The sequence below is a fragment of the Anomalospiza imberbis genome, chromosome 1 (assembly GCF_031753505.1).
Source record: "Anomalospiza imberbis isolate Cuckoo-Finch-1a 21T00152 chromosome 1, ASM3175350v1, whole genome shotgun sequence".
In the NCBI taxonomy this organism is placed as follows: domain Eukaryota; kingdom Metazoa; phylum Chordata; class Aves; order Passeriformes; family Viduidae; genus Anomalospiza; species Anomalospiza imberbis.
The window spans coordinates 151,676,378-151,703,196 of record NC_089681.1 but is presented as its reverse complement, the minus strand read 5'-3'; the positions used below and the strand labels follow the sequence as shown (position 1 = coordinate 151,703,196).

The 26,819-nt window shown below is 56.9% G+C and overlaps 1 protein-coding gene across 3 annotated transcripts; it reads right to left on the bottom strand.

Moving 5' to 3' along the window:
* Positions 1 to 10,931: 10,931 nt before the first annotated feature.
* Positions 10,932 to 25,533, bottom strand: ELP6 (elongator acetyltransferase complex subunit 6). Of its 3 annotated transcripts, XM_068176786.1 has the most exons (7): positions 25,410 to 25,533; positions 21,658 to 21,736; positions 20,088 to 20,158; positions 14,772 to 14,899; positions 13,792 to 13,978; positions 12,225 to 12,371; positions 10,932 to 11,725 (listed from the first exon to the last, which is right to left on the bottom strand). In XM_068176786.1, the coding sequence occupies exons 1-7, from the start codon at positions 25,515 to 25,517 to the stop codon at positions 11,597 to 11,599; spliced, it is 849 nt and encodes a 282-aa protein (XP_068032887.1). In that variant the 5' UTR covers positions 25,518 to 25,533; the 3' UTR covers positions 10,932 to 11,596. The 3 variants fall into 3 exon arrangements, with proteins under 3 accessions (XP_068032887.1, XP_068032904.1, XP_068032895.1); XM_068176803.1 differs by lacking the exon at positions 20,088 to 20,158 and having other exon boundaries at positions 25,410 to 25,518; XM_068176794.1 differs by lacking the exons at positions 20,088 to 20,158; positions 21,658 to 21,736 and having other exon boundaries at positions 25,410 to 25,490.
* Between the last annotated feature and the right edge of the window lie 1,286 nt (positions 25,534 to 26,819).

The following is a 26,819-nucleotide window of genomic DNA, read 5'->3' as shown; positions in this document are numbered from 1 at the left end:
AGCATTCCTGCTCTTCCTCCTCATCACACAGCTCTGAGCATTCCTGCTCTTCCTCCTCATCACACACAGCTCTGAGCATTCCTGCTCTTCCTCATCACACACAGCTCCGAGCATTCCTGCTCTTCCTCATCACACACAGCTCCGAGCATTCCTGCTCTTCCTCATCACACACAGCTCCGAGCATTCCTGCTCTTCCTCCTCATCACACAGCTCTGAGCATTCCTGCTCTTCCTCCTCATCACACACAGCTCCGAGCATTCCTGCTCTTCCTCCTCATCACCACACAGCTCTGAGCATTCCTGCTCTTCCTCCTCATCACACACAGCTCTGAGCATTCCTGCTCTTCCTCACCACACACAGCTCTGAGCATTCCTGCTCTTCCTCCTCATCACACAGCTCTGAGCATTCCTGCTCTTCCTCCTCATCACACAGCTCCGAGCATTCCTGCTCTTCCTCCTCATCACACAGCTCCGAGCATTCCTGCTCTTCCTCCTCATCACACAGCTCTGAGCATTCCTGCTCTTCCTCATCACACAGCTCTGAGCATTCCTGCTCTTCCTCCTCACCACACAGCTCCGAGCATTCCTGCTCTTCCTCCTCATCACACACAGCTCTGAGCATTCCTGCTCTTCCTCATCACACACAGCTCTGAGCATTCCTGCTCTTCCTCCTCATCACACAGCTCTGAGCATTCCTGCTCTTCCTCCTCATCACACACAGCTCCGAGCATTCCTGCTCTTCCTCCTCATCACACAGCTCCGAGCATTCCTGCTCTTCCTCCTCATCACACAGCTCTGAGCATTCCTGCTCTTCCTCCTCATCACACAGCTCCGAGCATTCCTGCTCTTCCTCCTCATCACACAGCTCCGAGCATTCCTGCTCTTCGTCATCATCACACACAGCTCTGAGCACTCCTGCTCTTCCTCCTCATCACACAGCTCTGAGCATTCCTGCTCTTCCTCCTCACCACACAGCTCCGAGCATTCCTGCTCTTCCTCCTCATCACACAGAGCTCTGAGCACTCCTGCTCTTCCTCCTCATCACACAGCTCCGAGCATTCCTGCTCTTCCTCATCACACACAGCTCCGAGCATTCCTGCTCTTCCTCCTCATCACACACAGCTCTGAGCATTCCTGCTCTTCCTCCTCATCACACACAGCTCCGAGCATTCCTGCTCTTCCTCATCACACAGCTCTGAGCATTCCTGCTCTTCCTCCTCATCACACACAGCTCCGAGCATTCCTGCTCTTCCTCCTCATCACACAGCTCTGAGCACTCCTGCTCTTCCTCCTCATCACACAGCTCTGAGCACTCCTGCTCTTCCTCCTCATCCCACAGGGGACAGGGAGAGCTCAAGGATGACCTCAGGCAGAGAGCAGCCTCGGGAGGCTTTTCCAGCTGGAGATTTGATCAGTAACTGGAGCCCAGGAAGGCCCGAGGCAGTGGGGCAGCAAAGGGCTGTCTCTTTTATCCCGGGATAACTCGGCATCAAGGAGTTATTAGAGTTATCAACTCCAGAGCAGCAGCTCAAAATAAACACGAGCTAAGCCGGGGAAATCTTCTCCCCAGGCCACTGTCCCTGGCTCTGGGGTGACACAGCCCCAGGCCACTGTCCCTGGCTCTGGGGTGACACAGCCAGCAGAGTGAGCCCCAGGCCACTGTCCCTGGCTCTGGGGTGACACAGCCCCAGGCCACTGTCCCTGGCTCTGGGGTGACACAGCCAGCAGAGTGAGCCCCAGGCCACTGTCCCTGGCTCTGGGGTGACACAGCCAGCAGTGAGCCCCAGGCCACTGTCCCTGGCTCTGGGATGACACAGCCAGCAGAGTGAGCCCCAGGCCACTGTCCCTGGCTCTGGGATGACACAGCCAGCAGAGTGAGCCCCAGGCCACTGTCCCTGGCTCAGGGGTGACACAGCCAGCAGAGTGAGCCCCAGGCCACTGTCCCTGGCTCAGGGGTGACACAGCCAGCAGAGTGAGCCCCAGGCCACTGTCCCTGGCTCTGGGGTGACACAGCCCCAGGCCACTGTCCCTGGCTCAGGGGTGACACAGCCAGCAGAGTGAGCCCCAGGCCACTGTCCCTGGCTCTGGGGTGACACAGCCCCAGGCCACTGTCCCTGGCTCTGGGGCCACACAGCCAGCAGAGCTGGCACTGCTGAGCAGAGGCAGGGTCCCTCGGCCCCGGGAGCCCCCGGGACACGAGCCCCTGGCTGGCTGCAGTGCCCAGCGGTGCCCAGACTGCTCTCGGTGCACTCCTGGCCACGCTTCGCGGTCAGGGACCCAGAGGCCGGGAGCTGCCCTGGCACACGTCCTTATACACTGCGTGCCACGTGATCCCTTTGGAATAATCTCCTTTTTGTTTATCGATGCAGCCGCTCCACAGGTGGCTGGGGAATCACTTTCTCCTAAAAATACCAGAGCCTGATGCAACACCCCCGGGCAGTTACATCTGAGAGCATCCCCAGCAAGCCCAGCTGTACAATGCCACCTTTCCCCTCTGCTGGCCCTACCTCCCAGCCCAGTGCCAGGCACAGACACCAGGGACCCCATCAACCCTTTACTCCGGGCTGGAGCCTTGTGTGAACAGCTTGCCCTGACCTGCAACGCTCTTCCCTCTCTACTACACGTAGTATTTCTACTCATGCTCTTTTCCAATCCTCTCCACCAGACCGGGGTCAACATCTCAGCCCAAGCATCTTGTTTGGAGTATAAAATAGGCAAAATGCTTTTGGATCATCTGCCTGGACCTGTGCAAAGTCTTGGGGTCCAGCAGCAGAAGGACGTGGAGCTGCTGGAGTGAGTCCAGAAGAGAGGGCTGGAGCCCCTCTGCTCTGGAGCCAGGCTGGGAGAGCTGGGAATGTTCCCCTGGAGAGGAGAAGCTCCAGGGAGAGCTCAGAGCCCCTGCCAGGGCCTGAAGGGGCTCCAGGAGAGCTGGAGAGGGACTGGGGACAAGGCATGGAGGGACAGGACACAGGGAATGGCTCCCACTGCCAGAGGGCAGGGATGGATGGGAGATTGGGAATTGGGAACTGTTCCCTTGGGGTGGAGAAGCTCTGGAAGAGAAGAAGCTGTGGCTGCTCAATCCCTGGATTAACCAAGGCCAGGCTGGACAGGACTTGGAGCTGGGCTAGAGGCAGGGAATGGAACAAGATGGGCTTTAAGGCCCTGTCCAACCCAAACCATGATTCTCTGGTTCTGGGTCATTCATGGAACGGTACCTCGGTCTGATCTGTGCCGTCCTGAGGTTCCCAGCACTGCTCTCGTTATGGACAAGCAACAAAGAGCCCAGGCCACCCTGAGTCCCCAGCAAAGCCCGCGAAGGACACCAAGTGCAGCTGAGCCCTTGGGCACACCCCGACAGCTCCCTGGGCATCACCCAAGGCCAGCCCTGAAGGACACAGCACTCCTCATGCTGCTGGCAGTGACAGCCCCTGCTCCCACAGCACAGAACCCCTGGGAGCAGGGACAGCCACGGTGACGGCAAGGACACGGGGCTGGAGGACTCTGGGGGCTCTGTGCACCGCCCTCGCTCAGCATAACCAGCTTTGCTCCAATTATTCCCAACGGATGTTTATCCACTTGCCCTCAAGCAGTCCCAGAAATGTCTACAGGTGTCAGAGAGGGTTTGGTAACCTTTCCCCCAGGCCCCTCTCTGCTGTTTAACCCCTCTCTGCCCCCAGCGGGCACAGCCAGCCCCAGCAGCGGCACATGGAGCCATGGAACTGCTGATCCAACTGCTCCCACAGTGCTGCCAAGGCCGCCACCACCACCACCAATTTTCACACTCCAACTTTCACCTCCCCCTTCCCACCTGCACAGCGGGTCACCAGGTCCCTTTCAATTAGGGATTACACCTCATCAATTATCCTCATGCCTGCAGCTGGCTATTTTTGCTTGAATCCCAACCTCAGCACTGTCCTTCCTCACCACCAGCCCATTTTCAGGCCACGTTTAATTGCTCATTTCTCACTCCTGAGTCACACGTGCAGCCCTTGCCTGCTTTATGCCATTTACAACTTGAATGTGCACGGTGTGTTCTGCCACTTCAGTGGTGAGTGAGACCCCTGAGCCCCCAGTGCCCCCCTCAGAACACCCAGGCTGTCACTGCTGCTCTGAATACATTTATTTAACCACGGTTTTATCCACCACAGACCGGCACCTTCTTAGGCTTGGGGTTTGTTTTAATTGTACCTACTCAAGACTCTGATTTGGATCAAAATCCGACCTTAGAGGATTCATGGCCACAGCTGCTTTTCTGCAGCCAGAAACAGCCCTGGCATCTTTTCCTAGGAAGAGCAAACTCACCTTGCCAAGGAGTACCTGTGGCAAAGCAGCACCAGCCACTCTGCACTCCTGCACCTTGCCAGGTGCTTTCAGCCATTTTCCACTTGCTGCAGGGTTTTGGGATGACTACTACTCCCCATTCTCTTCGTCCCACTCCCACCCACCCCAACTGCTCGCTCTCCTCCGGGCTTTAAAAACATCTCTGACTTTCCATGTCTCAAAAGACACCTCCTAAAGCTTTTCAGGTCTTTTTTAGTCCGTGCTTTGAGCACACAGGCAGAAATACCTCCCTGAAGCGACAGCTTGCAAAGCTGCTCTTCCTTTTTGTAGCCCGCCACTACCACCAGTTGCTCACCAAGAGTCAAAAGGTGCCGACCACTCCAGTTTTGGGAATGCCAGACATCAAGTTTTCCTCTCTGCGCTTTCCTTCACCACCTTCTTGCCATGAGGACATTCCCAGAATAATTCTGTGTCCCTCCATGCCCTCAGACAGCCAGGTTTGATTTTCATCTTAATCCTCCCTTTGTGGCCTGCTGCTCTTCAAAGGAGGAACAGAAACCCTCTGGCTTTGAATCACCCTGGCTGCAGGAGTGCTGAAAGCACCGATAAATCAGCACTTCAACGATTCCTGCCCGGCTCCAGCTCTGCTTTTGTGAGGCAAAGTTCGCCTGGGAAGCACCCGGAGCCATTCACCATCCCGAGGAACTCAGGGGAGCTTCACTCTTTTCCTCAGTTATCTTCCACCTCAGCAAACCAGGAGCTGAACTGAGCACAGTTTCCTTCTCTAGGGCTGGGCTCCTCTCCCTGCAGAGGACATTTCCTGGCTCAAAACTCTCCTTCCGAACAGAAATCAGCATTGGTGGTTAATGACCAGCATTAGGAAATGAACCCCAAACCAGCCTGCTTAACGTAGGCAAACACGCTCTGTCTGTATGGTTTGGTGTTTATTTCTGAAGCAGACAAAGTCAAAATTCAAATTCATGTCTGAATGCCTGAACTGCACCCTCTCTGCAACTCTTTTTAAGGGATGTGCCACGACAGATGCTTCCATGCTTCACCCCACAGTTTGACAGGCAGGGGCGGTTAAAGAGGACAGAACACCTTCAGGAGTGCCCAGCATGGGCAAACATTGTCCACGCAAGGAACTGGAGCTCCCTTCCCAGCCCTGCTGCGTCAGGTCCCTGCTCCAGCCCCAGGAGCAGACAGCAGCCTCCCAAAACCCTTCCCAGGTAAACCACATCCCTGTAAACCCTCCGAGCAGAATCCTGCATTTTCCAGACCCATAGCCCACACGGGGCCCATCTGCCTCTTAGGAGAAAATCCCTCCAAAAACTCCCCTCAGAAATGTCTTCTGAGTACCACGAAGCATCCCCGCAGCAAAGTCCAGCTACCACGGGCAGGGGTTTCCTGACCTGCTGGAATTAGAGCTGGTCAAACGGAGTTTATCCGTTAAGCGCTCTCATTTCCCTGAAAAATACCTTGTGGAAACCTAAACCAAGAGTGCTCCCACTGCAGGGGGAGGGCTGGGGGTGCGGCACCACTGGGTTCCCGTGAAGTGAAGGGTTGCCACAACCCGTGGGATTGGCAGGAAACCAGAAGTGCGCCCTCGGCTCTCTGGGGAACACGTTCTCGCTTCCACACAGACCCAGCCAGAGCTTCCACCCTGCACTCTGGAATTCTGGAAGCTCTGGGGTCCCTCACGTACTTAGCAGGGATCCCCTCACAGGCACGATGTGCAGGGTGACGAAAGGGAGACAAACCCCACAGCTCTGACCATTAACCCGTGAAATAAGAAGTGCAAATGCAGACAGAACCCTGAGCATGTATTCCCCTGCGTGGTCCCCTCAGAAATAACCCCCAGGGCTTTGCTCAGGACAGTTTCCAGGGCTCAGGAGTCTGCACTGCCACATCTCTGGGGCTTGCAAAGGGCCCCCAGAGGGACACGGCACCTGTAAGGTGACGCACCTGCCCGGGATTGGTTTTCCACGGGCTCTGGGTCACAGCAGGAGCACCGGGCAAGGCTGAACACACCGACCGCCAGGGCTCCCAGCCCCGAGCAGGGCCACTGGGCACCCCCAGCACCACGCACAACTCAACATTTTCCTCTCTAATCATCGCCAGCTAGGAAGCCGGGCTCAGGAAATCACTGCACTCTTTCTTCCAGATGGAGAAAGGATCCCAAAACTCCTCTGTGAGGCAGCAAGACCCGAAGTGTGGCTCGGACATTGTCCTTTGTAAACAAACCAACTATTATCCTTTATCACAATGCTCCATGCAAGATTCATTCAGATTTAAGCACTGCAATCCTGCTGCCCTCTCCACTGCCCACCACGCTCTCACTCCAGCTGAAACCACTCTTCTCCTGGGAGGAGAACTTCACTTTTTCCCAGTTATGCCAAAAGGCCAAGGCTGTTCTGAGCCTTTGGGGCTGGGTCTTCACCTGAGGACATGAATTAAAAGATTCCCTCCAAGACAGCCACCCTCAGGTCCCCGTTCCTCCCTGCCCTGGGTATCTTGGATGTGAGCAGTAACACTCCCAGACATGGGAACAGCAGCTGCACCACCTCAGAACTGCTCGGCGCCCCTCCAGCTTTCCTTTCTCACCCTTTAAAGCACTGCACCAGGCGGGGAAAGGGATTCAAAGGAACTATAATCACAGACATTAGAGCCCAGGAAAGCTGCTTCCGCACCTCCTCCCAGTCTCACCCCCTGTGCCCAGTGCTCCCAGCACAGGGACTGTGCCCCCATCTCCCCCAGAGCCTCCTGTGAGAGGGAGCAAGGTGCAGCTGCCTGGCCTGGAAAGGATTCCCAGGACTCAGGACCTGCTGGAAGAGCTGTGCTGCTGCTCCTCACCGGCTACATTCCACTGCAGGCAGGTAATGCTACTTTTGTTCCTCAAGTTGTACCTGTTCTACTTTTTAAATTCTCATCAGAGAGGGGGGGGGAAAAAAAAAAGGAGTTTTTGGTGCATAATGATCCAAGCTGTGACGCCAGACAGGCCCAGCAACCCCCTGACTGAAAACAGTGTTGAGTAACTCGGTGAGAGCCTGACTAATTCATCCACCATAGGATCCCGACACTTAAAATACTATTTTGATGCTCCTGAGACAAACCCCGATTGTTCGTGGCTCTTTTGGGATGCTATGTTTGAATCATGATTGGAAAAATAAACCATGCCAAGTTGTACCTGGAAACACGGAGCTGTGCCACACGTTCAGGGAACATCCCGGGGCGCTCTCCTCTCTTCCCAGTCCCAGCCAGCTAATCTCCTTTCTGCATTACACAACAGCTCGTGTAATCCCAAATTTACCACCCTAGTCCTGCCCTCACAGCTCCGGTTTCACAGAGAGGGAGCTCACGCCTCATCTCTGCCCCCTGAATGAAAGGAAACTCAGTTTGCCTTTCAACAACCCGGAAAAACACGTGGATGCTGCATTCAGGAAATTCTGGCACTCAGGCCAAAACCTCTCCGGAGTCCTTTCCTCGGGATTCTCCCGAACGCAGCCCCACAACTGCCTCAGCATTCCAAGAGCCCCCCGCTCGCTCTATTAAAGCTAATGCAGAGATGCTCACTGACTCACATGAGGAAGCCGACTCCTAAATTGTGACCGAACCCCCAAGTTCAGCAGGATCCAGGGGGCGAGATGAGTGCAGAGAGCACAGAGCCGGGTCCGCAGAGAGCCAGAGCAGCAAATCCGCGTGGTTCCGAGGGGCTCGGTGCCCCGCACGAACCCCGTGGAGAGCTTCGCTCCTGTCCCTCCGCTCCCCCGGCCTATTCCATCATCTCGCTCCTTCCCCAGAGAACGCTTTCTCCGGATCGGGCAGCAGAGCTGATCAGCCCCTTCCCTCCCCTCTCCCTCCTCGCACCTTCGAGGCCCCGGCAGCTCCTCCCTGTCTCCGCCGGCTCGGGAACGTGGGCCAGGCCCCAGAGGCAGGCGGTTGTCCCGAGGGCAGGGACCCGCAGCGCCCGCCAAGCCCCCGGAGAGCCACGGCACAAAACGCTCAGGGCACCGGCGGACCCCGCGGAACCAAGCGCTCCGCGCCCCGACCGTATTCCTTACGAATGCCGCCCGAACGGACGAGGCGAGGCCGGGGGGCCGGGCGCGCGAGGGGAAACTGAGGCAGGGAAGGGGCGGTGAGGGGTTGTTTCCACACCCGACCGCGCAGCCCCCCGCCCGCCCCGGTCCCTCCTCACCTCACCGGGAAGCGGCTCCTTCCTCTCTCACCTCCGCCCTTTGACCTCCCAGCAGCCGCGGCTCTCGTGCTCCGCGGTTGGAGGGTTTTTCCGACCTTTTTTTTTTTTTTTTTTTTTTTTTTTTTTGAACGTAGGACGCTGTGGGCCCTGCTAGCTCGACACCCGCGTTAATCCCGGGCTCTTCCGCCCGTTCCCGGCCCGGTTTCTCCCACCCCCTCCCGCCCTCCCCCCGCCGCCGCCGCCGGGCCCCGACCGCGCGCGCGCAGCGCCGCACGCCGGCCACACCCCCCGCCGTCGGCGTGGCCACGCCCACGCCCCCCCCGACCACGCCCCCAAGAGCGCCGTTCGTCCCCATTATGGGCTTCGTTTGCATGGCCACGCCCACGCGGCGCGAGGCACGTCTTATTTGCATAACCGCGCCTCGAGCCCTCTTTCCGCCGGCCACGCCCCCGGCCCTCCGACCACGCCCCCGGAAGCGGCGCGGAGGCGGCGGGCGCGCGTGGAGCGGGGACGGCGCCGCCGGGAGCGGGCCCTGCTGCGGGCAGAACCGGGCTCCGGCCGCGCCGGGGCTCAGCGGGACAGCGGAGCCGGCCCGTGCAGCCGCGCACGGCGGGAACGCGCGGGTCAGGCGCCGGCAGTCCCGAGTATCCCGGGAGGGACCCGAGGAGTTGATGGCGGGGACTGGGCAGGAGGAGCCCTGGAGCATGCCGGGGCAGAGCACATCGGGAGGGAGGGCCTTGCAGCGGGAGCCCTGGCTCGGTGCGGGGGGCAGAGGTGGGCCAGGCCCTGGCAGCACTGGGCACACGCCACGGGAAGGGACAAGCGGTGCCCAAAGGCCAAGGGACCTTTCCTTCTCCCCCAGCCATGCCCCTGCTCTCCTGCCAGCATGGAGTGGGATGCTGCAAAACGCATGCCCCGCTCCGTCATCGCCGGGGGCTGAGCCTCTCCAGAGCCCTTCTTGCAGCTGAAAACTGCTGCCTGCAGTTTTCCCAATACAACACATCCCCTTCTCCCAGGGCCCTGCACCCCTGAGCTCCAGCCCCAGCCTTGGTGGGACCTCCCCTGCTCGCAGGTCCCTCCGAGGCCAGGGGGATGGAGAGCCGAGCCCTCGGGCCAAGTCCCACGCCATTTCTCAGCGTTGCCCAAGCTGGGGCTGGCACACAAACACCGTGCATGGCAGCGGCCCCGAGCACGCAGCTGGCGGCTGACCCCGGGCAAGGCCATCCTGTGCTGCCACCGATGGCACCATTCCTGACATCCGCTGTCCGGCTGCTCTCCCGCAGCGTCAGAGCGAGGCCTCGGCCGGATCACGGCCGTGCCGGTGGCCTCGGCCCTGCACAGCTGCCCCATCGTGTCCTGAGGGCCAAGGCCACTGCTGGACTCTGGGCTGGGCTGGGTTTGGGCCTGTGACTCAGTGGCCCCCATGGGCGTCACGGCCCTGTCCAAGCTCGCACCGCTGCACAGTGCGGGCAGACAGGCTCGTTCCAAAGGGCTCGGATCCCGGGGAACAGCCCCTGCATGGGGACACGGCAGGTCAGGCCGGGCTCCTCAGCCCATTGCTTGGATACAAGCACCGGGTAAGGGCAGAAAGAACCAGGCAGAAGCCAGCAGTGATGTCACACAGCCATGATGTCACACAAGGACCCTGCCGGTTTCAAAGGAGGGAGGCAGAGCCTGGGAGCCAGGCTTTGGGATCCCTCCAGGGATAATCACACAGATATTACTCCAGTTATCCACCGCTCTGTGCCCGTCACAGATGCACTTTAAGCTGCTGCGGTGCCAGCAGCTGCTGGTCCTCTCATCCTCCCTTTGCATACTGTGACAGTGCACTGACCCCTGGGCACTGCCAGCACACTGGGACAGCAGCAGTGGCACTGGGCACTGCCACAGCACAGCACAGAGAGACCAGGGGACATCAGGGACCAGTGATCCCATAGCACACACACAGCCCGACTCCCTTCCCTGCTTGCGGCTTTGCCACAATCCCTGGAGCCTGCCTGGCTTCCCTGGGCTGCCACTGATCAGCAGCCGCAGCCCTGAGCTTGCCAGGGCTCCCAAAACTCTAAGGCAAAGGGCACTTTCTCCAATCAGCTTGGGATGGGTCACTGAGTCTATGTGGAAAATCAGGAATGTGTCCCACTGCCCAGTTCTGGAGCTGCAAGGACCTGGCAGGCTGCTCTGGACTCTGACGAGTGTGTGGGATGTTTTGATCCCCCAGGATAAATGCGATACCCCAGCAGGAGCAGCTACCAGGAGACCTCCAAGCCTGAGCTCTGCTCCCAGGATGGCCCCTGCGGCCATGGGGAAGGCCCTGTCCTCATCCAGGCTTGGGAGATGCCCATTCCTGCTCCCTGCCAAGGAACAGGTGGGGAGCAGTTCCCACCCACAGATCCGTGGTTACTTAATCACTGCACCCTTATCTCACTAAAATTATGGATTATTAATAAAAAACCTGCTTCAGCACAGGTCATGTAACTGCTAGTCAGGGTTTGGGATGAGGAAGCAGTGGCTGAGACAGAGGGGTTTATCCAAGCACAAAGCCCAGGATGAGCTTGGGAAGCCACAGGGGATAAAGCACGGCAGCACCCAGGTCTCAGCGCAGCCAGGTGAGGGCTATACACGGAGCTGTGGATTTACCAACTGCACGGAAGCTGGGAGTTGGGCAAATCTCTGCCAGCCAGAGCTGGGAGCGAGGAGAGGATTGCGCCAGGCTCCCGGACCCTCCCTGCTCCACCCGCTGTGTGTCATCTCCTCCCGTGCCAGCGGGAGGGAGGGCTGCTCCCTCCGCGCAGTCCTGGCACTGCCATGCTGTGCCCAACACACCGGAAAAGGTGAGGCAAGGCACACCCAGCCTGCAGGGCACCCCCTGCCTGTATTTACATGCTCGAAGGGCCATTCTTGCAAGTTCTTGCAGCCTTCCTTGGCCTGAGTGTGTTGGGAACGGGGTGGGAGGACAAAGGGATGCAGCCGGCCCCAGGCAGGCTGATCCCACGATGGCACCACTTCCAGGTGTGTCTGAGCTTCCCTCCCGGGTCAGTTTGCTGTGCTGCTCCTGAGAGGTGCTGGTGGTGCTTTTGCAGAGGCAGGGACTGACACTGCCGGGCTCTGCACTGTGGCAGTGTCACAGGACTGCAGCCGACAGCCCCCGCGCGAAAAAGGTGACGTTCCTGTCCTGGATCTTGTACTGGTAGATCTGCACCAGATCCTGCTCCGCCGCCTGCCGCAAGGACAATCTCTTGATTATCTTAATCTGCAAAGGGAAAGGAATAGGAACGTTGTCCCTTTGGTGCCCAGAGCATCCGTGCCCCCCATGCCTCTGGCTGGCCTGCAGGGAAGGGGCGTCACTGACAAATAATGCAGCAGCAGCTGCCTGTCCCTGTGCCTCTGGTGGCAGCCCCTGATGAGGGATCACACAAGTGTCAGCACCCTCCCAGCCCTGCAGAGATCACCCCAGGCTCAGATGCACCGTTTGGGAAGACTTCCCAGGAAAAGTTTTCCCTCACCCTGGGGTGGGAGAAGCCTGCACTGCAGCTGCTGTATAAACCCTGGAAAGCTTCCAGGGGTGGGGAGTCCCAGGAGGCAGGATGTCCCTGAATATCCCCGCAGAAGCAGAGTGACAGCTGGGTGCTCCAGCACATCCTGGTGCCCACAGGATTACTCCTTAAGCACACTGCAGCCTGGGCTGTCTCCCACAACCCCGGGGCCTGCAGTGTTGTATGTGGCAGGGACACGTGCCACCTGTGCCTCACCTGCCCGTGAACATCCTTGCAGAAGCCGGTGGCCAGCCCCTCTGCCCACAGGATGAGGTCGCTGTGATGACACAGGGAGTTCACAACCAGTTCATTCTCCTCATCTTCCGAATCCTCGTTGCTGTGAACCAGCACCACGACGTTCCCCTGGAACGGGAGCAGCAGGCAGGGATGAGCCCCTGGCTGGGCCTAATCCTTCAGGGGAAGGATGGGGAGGGGGTGGCAACAGGAGCTTTCACAAACACCCCATCTAAGCTCCAGCTTGGTCTGAATTCCACTGGGAAAATAACCAGCAGCTGCTAATGGAGAGGTTGGACATGCCCCAGCCAGAATCCCCCCATACCCTGGCTGATCCCCAGTGTGGGCAGCAGAGGAGGGGGGATTCTGCCCCACTCAGGTGAGACCCCCCTGCCCCGCAGAGCTGCCTCCAGCTCTGGGCCCAAACCAGAGGTGTCCCTGCCCACAGCACACGCGATCTTTATGGTCCCTTCCAACACAGGCCATTTTATGACATACAAACACTGAAGAGCTCACTGAACATTGTGTACACAGACACACATGTAACATGCAGTCTAAAAATACCTCTGGCCTTTGTGAGGAGACAGTGGCTGAACCAGTCTGTCAGGCTGGGCAGATGGCACTGACTGAATTCAGAGCAGGTAAATAAAGAGGTGGCCAAAGGGCTGCAGCAATGCTCACACCCTCACAGCTCTGACAGGGAGCAAACACCTCCCCAACACACCGACTCTATTAACATCCGCCTCAAGAGACTGCCTCAGCCCATGCAAGTCACCAGTGACTTAAAATAACACGAATTCTCAATCAATTAAAATGTACTTTCAAGCTTCAGAACACCTCAGACAGAAATAGCAAAGCGTTAGCGTGGTTTATCATCTTTTTTAGCTCTTTGGAGGTAAATATCCTCTGCAAGCAGATCATCCCCTGTCAGCACGTACAGCCCAACACCCTGCGCCGTGTGAAGTGCAGGGTGACAACACCCGACACCACTGGCTCATCCCTCACTCCTGCAGGGAAGTGCCCAGGGAGGGAACGCTGCCTGTGATGGCAGAGTTTGGATGTGACTGTGAGCACTTCTGGCTGTGGTGCTCTCAGGAGTCCCCACATCGCCAGGAGAGCTCTGTAGATCATCACCCCACCTTGAAGACCAGCCACGCTGGAGGGTGGTGGGAGTAGGGGCTGGTGTGCCCCTGAAGGGGCCCTTCATTTCTGTCCCCTGTGAGACTCACCAGCCCCTCACATGACCCGTTTCCACCCCTGCCTTCCCACACAGGGCTGTGAGTCAGGATCTTTGGAGAGCCAGGAGCTCCAAAAACCACCATTTTAACATCTCAAATCCCTGTTCATACATCAGAGACGCACAGAACCCTTCTCTGGGCAGCATCTCCCAGGAATCTAGCTGAACAGGAGCCTGCACAGCTACTCAGGGACCCACACCACTCCCAAAAGCGGCCCCAGAGCAATGGACAGCCACAGCCTTTCAAAAACCTCGGCACGGTCAGATGGAAAGAGAAAACGAAGGCAGGCTTTGCTCGAGGGAGAGCAGTACCTTGAGCTGGCAGCACACGCACACGCGGCAGTAGTGGATGAAGTCCAGCACGGCCACCGGCGCGGCCCCCAGGCTCAGCAGGACACTGAGGTCATCCACCAGCAGCACGGGGCCTTTCCAGGAATCGGCGGCACTCAGGGACACCCGCACAAAGTCAAACAAGGCTCGCAGGTCACGGCTGCTCCCGCTGGACGACGTGAAGGAGGTGTCAGGGGCTTGGCACTGTGTGTCCCCCTCCCCACCCCTGACCCAGAGTGGGGATCACCAGCCTGTCCCCTCCCTGCTGTCCCCAGTGCTGTGACAGTCACCACCGCACTGCCCTTCAGCCCCTGCTCCTTTACACCTGCGTGTGGTGAAACCCTCCTGCCCTGCTCCAGGGATCGTGGAATGGTTTGGGTGGGAAGGAAACTCAGAGCCCATCCAGTGCCACCTCTGCCACGGCACGGACACCTTCCACTACCTCAGGTTGCTCCAAGCCCTGTCCAACCTGGCCCTAGACACTGCTGGGGAAGTGTTTGGCCTCTGCTGAGCTTCCCAGGGAACATGGAGAAAATGACGTGAAAATAAACCCAAAAGCCAGCATGGATAAAGCAGCACTGCTCTCTTGGATAAGAATAAAACTCAAAAAAAAATGAAAAAGGGAATAAAACCACTTAGCTTGGGTTTCGTTTGACACAAACGTGTGGAGTGCTGAAATAAATGTTCTTCTAGACCTGTGACATGCTTGGCAATGAGAATGGTGGCGGAAGTTCCCCTAAAATTCTGGAAAGGGGGACAGGACTCCCCCCGAGCAGCAGCAAGGGCAGGTCAGTACACGTAGGGGGATGTGCACAATGCTGGCATTTCCCTTCACTTGGTGTCCAGCTGAGCCCTTGGGCCTTGGAGGGGAGCCCAAAGGGCAGCAGGAGCCAGTCCTGGACCTTGGGTGGTGCTCTTGGTGGCAGCAGATGTGAGGGGGAACACTCCATGCTCAAGCTTACCTCAGAAACTGCAGAGGACTGGGCTGTCCTGGCTGCTCCTCCTCCCCAAACAGGAGGTCAAGGCAGGACTTGAGGCCCTCCAGGAAGACAAGCTGTCCCCGCTCCTTGGCAGCTGCCAGACTGACTCCCTCGAGAGAGGAAAACATCAGGTTTCAAAGTGAACACTTATGGAAAATGGTGCACACAGAACCACGTGGGTCAACAGCCAAACTTTCATTCTTATTTGAATCAAATCTCATCTAATTGTGCTTATAATGTCAGTGCTTCAGGGATGAAATGGGCACTTCTGTTACAGTCACTGGTGGCATATTCACTCTTCTGTACTTTGCCCAGGAGATAACAAAAACACACTGTGATTTGGGGGCTCAAACATCCTGGAATTCCTTCTGGGAAGCCAGCTTGGTGTGCAGAGGCAGGGAGAGAATGGCCCAGGCTTCTCCAAGGGCCCGCTGTGAGCAATTCCTTCACCTCCCTCCCTGGGTGGTGAAAGCTTTTGTTTTTCACTATCTCCAGATCACGGCTGTGGCAATGAGGGCTCCTGGCATGGCCCACGCAGCTGAGCCTGGCACGGCTTGGATCCGGAGAGCGTCGTGGGCTTGGCATCCTGACGCTTGCACAACACCTGGGAGAGAACAGCCAGGGCTCCCACGGGAAGCAGCCCTGGCTCCACTTGGGGGAGGAGGAGGACCACGACAAACGCCTGCGGCTGCGACTCAGACTCAAACTCGGCTGGCTCGCAGCCCTGCTCCACGTGCTGGGAACGTCCAGCTCCACGTGCCGGGAACGTCCAGCTCCCACGGAGACATCCCACAGCTGCAGCAGACATGGAGAAGACTCCAGCTGGAGATCACAGAATTCTAGAAAGGCTTGGGTTGGAGGGATGTTTAAAGATCATCCAGTTCCATCCCTCTGCAGGGATGCCTTCCACTGGACGAGGTTGCTCCAAGCCCTGTCAAGGGCTGAAGGAGCTGGAGGGGCTCAACCTGGACAAGAGGAGGCTCCGAGGGGATCTTCTCGCTCTCCACAGTTTATTCACAGCACTGGAAGGGGCTGCCTAGGGCAGTGGAGGAGTCACCAGCCCTGGGGGGATTTAAAAGCCTTGTGGATGTGGCACTTGGGTTAGTGGTGGCCTTAACAGTGCTGGGGGACAGGTGGATGCAATGATCCTTGAGGGCTTGCCAACCTCAGTGATTCCATGACCATGTGCAGTACAAGTATTTCCTGCAGGACTGGACTAGGTGACCTTCTCAGGTGTCTTCCAACCCAAACTATTCCATTATTATCTTCCTAGGCTCAATTTTGTAGCACTATCACTTTGTAGCACGGATATTAAGAATAATCTGAGGCCTGACTGAACTCCCATCTGCTGACATCTGTTCCCTGCTTTAAATGGAAGCTGCTTGGACTCCCAGCCCTGGGACTCCTGCTGCCTGAGAAGAATGCTTCCTCTATTTTTCTTCTACTCAGCTGGGAAGGAATGTATGCCTGAATGCTCACTCCCTCTTCAGACTCCCCCTATAAAGCAATAGATTTTTTTTTGGGCACTACCCCTCAGTAACAGCTTCAGAAATAGCAGCATTATTGGGCAATTCTGAGCACACACGATGGAAAACTTCCTAGCCAAGGACAGAATCACCTTTATGTGGCAGGTGAGGAGCAGGGAACAGCCAGCAAATAAATACCTGCCATGCTATAAAGAAGGGCTGGGCTGCACAGAAGCCTCACAAACCTCATTCCCTCAGGGATTTCTGCAGTCCCTAGGACTGGGAGCTTGCTGAAATGCTGTGACTAAATTCACTATTAATATCAATAATTCAGCAACTGATTTTACCTTTGCTTCAGCCATTTCTTCCTGCACACACAAACTCTCTGTACCTCAGATCTGCAAGAAAAGTGTCCTGTCCTTCAGAAGGGAACTCAGTGCTGTGACACCAGGGCCTGCCTGGGAGACAGAGAAGGGCCACAGCAGCCAGGGACAGGGTGCCTGGGTGTCAGACCAAGAATTCAGCCCCCTCCGTGCCATGGCACGGACCCAGCAAGTCCAGCTTCATTTTCCAGCAGGGGAACGGGTCCCAGAGAGACCTAAACTCATCCACTGCAGTCACCTGCCACAGCAAACCTCTGCCTGTCTCCCTGCTGGCAGCCCACCAAGTGGGGCCTCTGGAAGCAGCACAGGAAGCATCAGACCGCTTGGAAAAGTGGGATAAGTGCTGAAAATGGCCAGTGGCACCTTCCTGAGTGCACAGACAGCACTGATATACCCGCAGCAGAACCGGGGCACTGCCCAGCACCCAAACAGCCTGAAAGCTTTCACTGTGAGCCAGCATCCCACTCCATTACCCTGGAGCACAGGACATTATCTCTGGCACGCTGTCAGCCATCGACCCAGCCCGGGAATGCTCCTGCAGCAGCAGCTCAGCTGCTCCTGTCCCTCTGGGGAGCCGCTGGAGCGTGGTGGCCCCCGGCCTGCCAGCAGTGCCAGCCCCTCAAAGCAGAGCTGCCGCTCACCGCTGGCCATCCCACACGGGACAGCAAAATATCTGGGACAGAAGGAATGGAGTGTGCAAAGCAGGGGGAATGAGCTCATCAGCAAACACAGCTGTGGGACAAAGTGTGGCCATCAGTGATCAGGCCACGCCACGCCACGTCCTCCAAGCTGTGAGCTCGGAGCGGGGGACAGGAGATGGGCATCAAATGGGGACAAATCTGGTTTCCCTGTAAAACAAAACAAACCTTGTACAAGTGAGGGTGGGAACAGCAACCTGGCAGGGTGCCCTGCTGCTGTTTGTCCTGATATAGCCCTGCATGTTCTCTGCAAGGTCAGGGTCAATAACACTGACGGTGCCTTAAAATGAAGTGTGGGTCCTCAGGGAAAGAGGACACAGGCACAAAAAAAAGCCATGGAAGTTTTTTCCTGCAAGTAAAGATACATCCCTGCATTTAGCTAACACGTAAGGAAGTGGTTTGGGACTTGTAACACCTGGTACACTGGGAAAGCAGCAAGTCCCTGGAAACATCACTTCAGCTGTGTACAAATATGCACTTTATCACCACACACCAGTGCTACAAGTGTAACTGTACAATCCACCCTGACTCCAGGAGCCTCCTCCTGGGCCTGGGACTACCCTGCTCCCAGCAGAAACTGGGCCATTGCTCAGTTCTGAAGCTCTTCCAAGTGCAGGCAAAATCACAGCTGCAGAATCACTGAGGCTGGAAAAGCCCTCTGAGTCCATCCAGTCCAGCCATTCCCCCAGCACTGCCAAGGCCACCACTGACCATGTCCCCAAGTGCCACCTCCACTGGGATTTAAATCCCTTCACCAATGGGGACTCCACCATGGCCCTGGGCAGCTGTGCCAGGGCTGGACAATCCTTCTGGGGAAGGAATTTTCCCAATATCCAACCTGAACCTCCCCTGGCAACCCTTGAGGTCCCTGCTCCCTGGGAGCAGAGCCTGAGCCCCCCTGGCTGTCCCCTCCTGTCAGGGAAATGTGCAGAGCCACAAGGTCCCCCCTGAGCCTCTTCTTCTCCAGGCTGAGCCCCTTTCCAGCTCCCTCAGCCCCACCTCGGGCTCCAGAGCCTTCCCAGCTCCATTCCCTTCCCTGGACACACTCTGTCCTGTACCTGGGGACCACAAAATTGCCCCCAGGACTGGAGGTGCCTCAGCAGTGCCAGCACAGGGGATGGACACTGTCCTGAGCCTATGGCCACACCATTACTGCTCTCCAGTAAAGATCTACAGCAGCAAGTTCTTAAGCAAATTTAAGAGTTAAACTACCTGGCCAAGAACCACCTTTTCTGAGCCTGACGTGTTCTTCTGTGCAAAGCAGGATTAAAGCAAAGAGATGTGATGGGAACTTGGATATAAATAACTGATGTTGCAACCTCCAGCTCCTCAGAGCTTGGGAGGAATTCACAGCAAGGACCACAGGGGCACCTATGAAGCTGCAATGCAAGAGTGACTCAGAGCTGAAAGCAGCTCAGCTTCTCTGAGCCAGGTTTATCACCTCCTTTGTGGCAGCCACCTTTTGTTCAAGCATCAGACAGCAAATCGCCCCCATTTGCATCACACGTGCTCCAGCTAATCCTCATGCTCTCTGCCTCCTCAGCCTCCCAGGCAGGGAGATGTCAGCAGCTCCCACTAAGTACACCGGGAAATCTCGGCATTAGGGAACACGCTGGCTTCGGGAGCAGGCAAGGATCCCGTATTTAACAGCTGGATTTCCTCCCCACACCGGCTGCTGGGCCCCATTTCCTGCCCCACTCAGCAAGTTCCCTCCACGATTTCCTCCTCTCTGCACCGCAAAGGCCAGGACAGCTCTGTGCTCCTGGGGGGTGGTTTGCTCGGCCAGGGGGATCTGCTCTGCAAGGGAATCACCCCTTGAGTTACAGCTCCGTGGGGGAACACCTTATTTGCTCAGCCCACTGCATGTACCCCGGGCCACTGATCTCCTTTCAAAGGTAAAAACTGAGCAGTTAATAAAATACAGTTGTTTAGCAGCACCATGTTTACAGTGGGGAATGCAATACCTGGTTCCTCAACACCTGGGAGTCTTTATGAGCAGCAGTGCTGCTGGGATTCACAGCAGAACCAGAGGAGGGAGGAGCAGTGCAAGCCCTCATCCCTTCAGCCCTGGAAGGTCACCTACACTTCCCACCTGGAGCTTTTCACCTCGGAGTGCTGCACAAAGAGCTGAGTGAAGCAGTTTGGAGCTCAGACAATATGCTGACATGCAGAACTACCCTGCCTGCTTTGTCTCTGTTTCCTCATTTCAGAGTACACATAATCCTTGTCCGTGGGAAGGAAATCCCTAGGAACTTACCTGTGGCTGCTCACAGAGCTCAAAGGGATGGCTCAGCCGAGAGGCCAAAGGAGGCACACAGGTGTCCTTGTGACTCAGCCCTCCATCCCAACAGGTACCAGAGGACAGGGGACAAGGTGACCTCAGGAGCTCCTGCAGGGATGCAGTGGTCCTGGGAACACTCACACCACAGCATTTTCCTCTCCAGGGCATTAAGGAACCTCCATCTACCAGTCTGTGCCTGTTTGGGGAACACTGATCCCCAGAAAACACTTCTAAGCACAAAGCAAGCAGCCATCCAGCTCTTGGCAGGGCAGAGCCCGTGAGCCACCTCACCAGCAGGTTTTTGCCCCAAAGTGCTCTTTATCCCCATCACAGGAGCACCAATCCTGACTGTCCCCATCAAGACCTGGAAACATTTGCTCACACACAATTCCTGCTCCCCATTCCCATTCTTTCCCACCCAACAGAAACTACCTGGACCCGTAACAATGAATCTATGCCAAGAGACTCACCAGCTTCTGCGCCACGACGTTGTAGTGGCTGAAGGACTGGAGCAGCGCCACAAAGCAAACCTTGCAGCCAGCTGGGGAGGGACAAAAGTACACATTAGCAGTTCCACTTTGCAGCTGACATTATCAAAGCTCATAAATCACAGCAGCCAGGCCACAGATCTGTCTGGAAGGACCTTGAAGTGATGTAGGTCTACGAAAACCCTCCTTTGCTTTCAATTTTCACCCTTCTAGAGAATATCTGAATTAGTGAAAGTGTTAGTTTAAAAAGAGAGTGAAAGAAGGAAAAAGTTGACTTTAAGAAGTGTAAGGCCCCTTTTCTGTCTTGTGCCAGGCCAGCCTGGCACCTCCTGATCCTGTTTGCTGGTGTTACAGTAAGGAGGCCAAGGGCCAGCTGTGACACTGAACTAGTGAAACCACAACATGCCAAAAATTCCCATTTTGGCTCTCACAGGGCAAGTGACCTTGACTGGAAAAACACAGAACGGGGAATTGTGTCAGACACCTAAATAAAAAGTGATTTTGGAACACAGTTTGGGTATGAACATGACCATGTTTGCTGGACATGGATTTCAAGTAGAACAAGTCAATGGCCCCAGATGAACCTTCAGATCTCCCAAAGCTTTTGGGCACCAAGTGGACAACACGGGGGTGCTGCAAACAGGGAATGACTGCACCCAGGTCCTGGGCTGGAGAGGGGCAGGTGACAGCCAGCACACATTAATGTCCCAGGGCTGCCTGGGGCTGTCATTAACGACACAGGGCTGCCCACCCACCAGGGATGGAAGGCTTTTCCCAGGCACACAGGCAGCTCTGGACAGCGACTCCCAGGGCACTGCTGCGGGGCAGGACATCAGCAGAGCCCGAGGCAGTGTCTGGCAGGTCTCTTTGAACCATTCACACTGTTACCAACCCACTTTCCAAGGGATTTCCTTCAGTTTCCCTCTGTTCCATTAAGTAAAAAACATTTCAAAGCAGGGTGAAGACCCAGTTGAGGCAGTGGCAGCTCTGGGGGCACAATGTCCTCATCCCATGCCCTGCCCAGCACTCTGAGCTCCCTTTCAGGCCTGACAGCACCAGAGCTGCTGGGTGGTGGCTGTGCCATCAGAAAGCTGGAGGAGTCCCTGAGTACAGTGCCTGCTCTGCAGGGGCCAGGAGGTTACTCACAGGGGAAACTGCTCCCAGAAAAGTAATCAGCCACCTTGCCAAGCTCTGTTTGTTTCTTGACTCACTCTGAGCTTATCCGTTGTTAATTGGTCCTGATATGTGTAATTACATCGTAAAAATGGATGCAGTGAGGGAATTGCAGTGAACACCTCCCTGTCAGAGCCTGTGTGATTTACAGCCATCACCACAATCCGTGATGAAACAAGGCGCAGAATTATGGGATGTACCCAAGGATACAGTGGAGTCCCAGGAACAAGTCAGGACTGGGATCCATAAATCCTAACCCCAAAGCTTTGTGTTTATGCAAGGATAACTCACACTCTGCAGAACTGCCCTCTGCTCATGGAGCAACCCTGAGGGAACCTCCGAGGTGTCCCTGCCTCAGGGAGTGCTGCTGCTGACCCACCTCTGAGGTAGAAGGAGAGGAAGTGGTGCACCAGGAAGCTGCCATCTGTCCGGGTGTCTCGCAGCAGTGTGAATTTACCCTGGAAAAGAAGCAGCAAAATAACAGAGTAAGGTGAGGGCACAAACTGCTCTTGGTGGACAAGATGTTGGCTCAAGCTGCAGGAATTCTGCAGGTGCTACTCAGAGGAAGAAGTGGACAGACAGAGCTCCAGCTGCCTGTTTACAAAGGGAAGCCAGCACTTCCTCCGGACACAGCCCACAGGGAGGCATGTGAACCACAGCATCGCTAAGGCTGGAAAAGCCCTCTGAGCCCACCAAGTCCAACCATTAACCCAGCACTGCCAAGCTCACCACTGAACCACGTCCCCACATGCCCAGCCTTGCCACATGTCCACCAGCTACAAACCCCTGTGCTCAACTGCGAGCCCAGCTGGACCCCCAGGTCTGTGCCCACCAGGTGCCACCCCCTCCCCTGGCAACAACAGACGTGCAGCACGGCATTCCCAGTGCCGCCACAGCCGGAGCCTCTGCTGCTGGACACCATCAAGGGGGTTCTGGGCAGTTTCCACCTCCCAGCTTTGTGTCCTGCCCTCCAATTCACAGGCATCTTTCTTCTCCCGGTGGCAGGGGAACAACAGCCACTCACTCACTCCATTCCCAGCCCGTTCTCCCCCTGCCACAGCCAGCACTGCCAGTGTGTTTCAAATGTCAGCATCCCTAGAGCTGCTGCTCCTCCTGTGCCCGAACGGCCCTCCCTGTCCTCCCTTCCCAGCTTACTTCCCGTGTGCCACTTTCGGGGTAGAAAACCTTATCGCCAAAATTCTGTAGTGCAGCAGAGCTCTCAAAGGTATAAACCTTGTTTTGATCAGGCAGGAAATTAATTCTGTTCATTAGCGCACACTCATTATCAGCCCCAGCCTCATCAAGGTGTTTGTTTCCATTAAAATCTTAGGATGTTTCTTTAATCAATACAAATCATAGACGAGCTGCTTGGAAACACAAAGAACTTATCAAAGTGGGAGGTTTTTCTGTTCCCAGAACAGAAAAGGCCTTTCGCAGCAACAAGCCCTCTCCGCACAGCAATTCCCAAGCCATCCATCAGAACAAACTCCCCGGTGCCTATAGCCTAAAGCAGAGTGAACGGGAAGGCAAACACTGAACATGCCTGCAGGGAATGCAAAGCAGAGGCCAGGCCAGGGAAGCTACTCTCCCTCAGCTTGAGTGAGAGCTCTTCCCCCCCAAAAAGGGTTATGCCTCAACGCCACTGCGGTGGCAGGGACACTGCCCCAAGACGTGCCCTCCGTGGAGGAGACTTGTGCTCAAACCCAGACGTTCAGGGGCTTATCTTCTCCACCCCCTCCAGCTCCCCTCTTCCCCAGCAGAGCCCCGGGCAGAGCAGGCTGAGCGCTCCCCGTGTGCCCTCCCTGCCAGCTGGCTCCCAGAGGCTGTGCTGGCACGCTGGGATTCGTCACTCTGAGCACACGGCGTCGTGCCGTTCCGAGGGCAAAGCCTTCCTGTAGCATCTCCTCCGTGAACCCCAGCCCCTTCTGTGCATGCTCTGCCCTCACACGCTCAACATCTGCAGGCTGTGAGGCACAAGCTGCAGCTACTTGTTAGGAACTGCCGAAACCCCTCGGCGGGGCAGCAGCGGGTGTCACAACGGCACGGTGACACAGCCACACTGGCAGCAGCTCCTTGCACCCAGCAGCCCTGCGGGGACTGCACCTGTCAGCCCGGGAAGCGGCAGGGCCCAGCCGTGGAGCGGCGGGGATCGGGACGGCAGCGCCGGGAAGGTCAGCCCTGCAAAGGGCTGATACTGTGACACAGCAGCACTCGGGCCAGGCTGGGGATCCCAGCACACTCAGGGACTGGCGCTGCACGGGGATCGCTGACGCCGAGGGGGACTCGCACACACACCTACTCATCATTTACCAGCAGAGTAAACCAGGAGGTCAGTCCCCCACTCCAGCACGGGGGACACCACTCGCTGGCAGCCAGCCACACTGCTGTGACACCCGGACAGAGCGGGACCCGCAGCGTGTGGTGGGATGGGAAGGGCCAACTCAGTCCAAGGCAGTTCCTCACACGGACGAGGCCTTGGTCGGCTCCTGCTCTGGCTGCCGAATCCAAACCCAGGATGCTGAGGCCAAACTTGGGGTTTTGCTCTGTGGAATTTCCTGCTCACACCAAGGTGAGCTCCTTGCCTCAGAACCAAGCTCGTGGATGACCACATTCCCGCTCATCCCAGAGCTCCACCAGCAAACACTTCTCCCTTAGTGTTTCACGGGCATTAAAAACCCAACACCAACCCACAGGGACCACAGGGCTTTGGGACTTTGCACACTCAGACTTTACTACCACCGAGCCTCAGCCAACCCCTCCACCAGATCTGCTCTGAGGCACTCTCAAGGGCACCATCCCAAATCCCCCTCAGTACTGTTTGCCCATCAGACCAGCACTGCCCCACTCCAGCCAGCCTGACAAGGAATGACCTCAGAAGTACCTTCCAGATCAAGGAGAAAGCTCCCCTATTCCCATCACCAGCTGGTAGTAGGGCAAGGGGGGAAACTGGAGACAAAGGGGGAAACTCAGACTTGTAAAACAAATTATCACCCCAAACTTGCTTTTATTATCTAGGCTCGTAACTGTCAGGAAAAACATGGAGTAACATGCAGCACACGGATAATTTATTAATAATTACTGATGACACCGAGCTGGTGGTGTGATTACACGCCAGAGGGACGGGATGGGGCATCCAGAGGGACCTGGAGAAGCTGACGGGGTGGGTCCATGGCAAGCTCAGGAGGTTCAACAAGGCCAAGTGCAAGGTGCTGCACCCGGGTCAGGACAATCCCCAGAATGAGCAAAGGCTGGGGGATGGAGGGATGGAAAACAGACAAGCTGCTCCAGGGCTGGAGCCAGGCTGGGAGAGCTGGGAATGTTCCCCTGGAGAGGAGAAGCTCCAGGGAGAGCTCAGAGCCCCTGCCAGGGCCTGAAGGGGCTCCAGGAGAGCTGGAGAGGGACTGGGGACAAGGCACGGAGGGACAGGACACAGGGGATGGCTCCCACTGCCAGAGGGCAGGGATGGATGGGAGATTGGGAATTGGGAATTCCTGGCTGGGAGGGTGGGGAGGGGCTGGGATGGAATTCCCAGAGCAGCTGTGGCTGCCCCTGGATCCCTGGAGTGCCCAAGGCCAGGCTGGACGGGGCTAGGAGCAGCCAGGGATGGAGGAAGGTGTCCCTGCACAGGACGGGAGGCAGGACTGGATGAACTCCAAGGCTCCTCCCAGCCCAAGCCACTCTGGGATTCCACGACTGACATTTTACCCGCACAGCTCTCACAGAGAGCGAGGCTGTTTAGTTCCTGCGTGACTTCATTATCACAAAACCTCCCTGGAAAAGCTACATCAGTTAATTTAGTGTCCTACATTACAACAGCTCCCCGGTCCGGAGCAGCGCCCGCCAGCGCGTTTAGCGGCCAGTTCTGTGTTTATTCCCCGCACGGGAGCACAGACACACCGCGGGGACAGAGCTCAGCCGCTCCTCAGCGGCGGATGCTGGAGCCAGAGCCGCGAGAGGCGGCGGGGAGCCGGGAACGGGAGACGGAAGGGCCGAAGGCGGCTCAGCTCTGGCACCGGCCGCAGCCGCCGCCTCCGTCAGCGAAGGCCGTGCCCCTCCCAGCGTGCCCCGCCGCTGCCGGCGGCCCCGGCCCGTCCCTCCCGCCCTCTCAGCGCCCTCTCAGCGCCCTCTCACCGCGTCCGGGCGCTCCGGGGAGGCCCCGAGCAGCTCGTTCAGCTCCGCGAACATGGCGGGCGGCGCTGAGGGGCCGCGCAGGGCGGGAAACGCCGCGGGGCCGCGCATGCGCCGGGCGCGGGCGCCCCCTGCTGGCGGGGCGGGGCGGGGCCGCCATTGCCGGCCCTGGGGGCGCGGGCAATTAACGGGGCTGGATGGGCAACTAATTAACGGGGCTGGATCGGTAATTAACGGGGCTGGATCGGCAATTAACGGGGCTGGATGGGCAACTAATTAACGGGGCAGGATCGGTAATTAACGGGGCTGGATCGGCAATTAACGGGGCTGGATGGGCAATTAATTAACGGGGCTGGATGGGCAACTAATTAATTAACGGGGCTGGATCGGTAATTAACGGGGCTGGATCGGTAATTAACGGGGCTGGATGGGCGATTAATTAACGGGGCTGGATCGGTAATTAACGGGGCTGGATGGGCAATTAATTAACGGGGCTGGATCGGCAATTAACGGGGCTGGATCGGTAATTAACGGGGCTGGATCGGCAATTAATTAACGGGGCTGGATCGGCAATTAATGGAGCTGGATCGGCAATTAATGGGGCTGGATCGGCAATTAATTGACGGGGCTGGAGCACCACTAATGGGGCTGGATGGGCAATTAACGGGGCCGGATGGGCAATTAACGGGGCTGGATGGGCAATTAACGGGGCTGGGCCCGCGTCCCACCGTCAATTAAAGCGGCTGGATCCTCACCCGTGTGGTTAATTAAAATGCCAAATTGGACTGGATCCCCATCCCATCATTAGTTCATGGGGCTGGATCCTCATTCCATCATAATTAATGAGGCTGGATCCTCATCCCATCATAATGAGGCTGGATCCTCATCCCATCGTTAGTTCATGGGGCTGGATCCTCATCCCATCATAATTAATGAGGCTGGATCCTCATCCCATTGTTATTTCATGGGCCCAGATCCTTATCCCATCATAATTAATGGGGCTGGATCCCCATCTCATCCTGAGCTAATGGGGCTGGATCCCCATCCCGTTGTTAGTTCATGGGGCTGGATCCCCATCCCGTCACGTTAACAGGGCTGGATCCCCATCCCATCATTATTAACGGGGCTGGATCCCCATCCCATCATTATTAACAGGGCTGGATCCCCATCCCATCATTATTAACGGGGCTGGATCCCCATCCCATCATTATTAACAGGGCTGGATCCCCATCCCATCATTATTAACGGGGCTAGATCCCCATCCCATCATTATTAACAGGGCTGGATCCCCATCCCATCATTATTAACGGGGCTAGATCCCCATCCCATCATTATTAACGGGGCTGGATCCCCATCACTTCATGAGTTAATGGGGCTGGATCCCCATCCCATTTTTAGTTAACGGGGCTGGAT

Excerpts from the sequence above, each read along its gene's own strand:
- ELP6 (XM_068176786.1), bottom strand. The coding sequence starts at position 25,517 with ATGCGCGGCCCCGCGGCGTTTCCCGCCCTGCGCGGCCCCTCAGCGCCG. Across the intron at positions 20,159-21,657 it reads CCTCTCCTTCTACCTCAGAG|CTGGCTGCAAGGTTTGCTTT; the intron begins GTGGGTCAGCAG and ends GTCCCTCCCCAG. Across the intron at positions 13,979-14,771 it reads AGTCCTCTGCAGTTTCTGAG|CGGGAGCAGCCGTGACCTGC; the intron begins GTAAGCTTGAGC and ends CACGTCGTCCAG.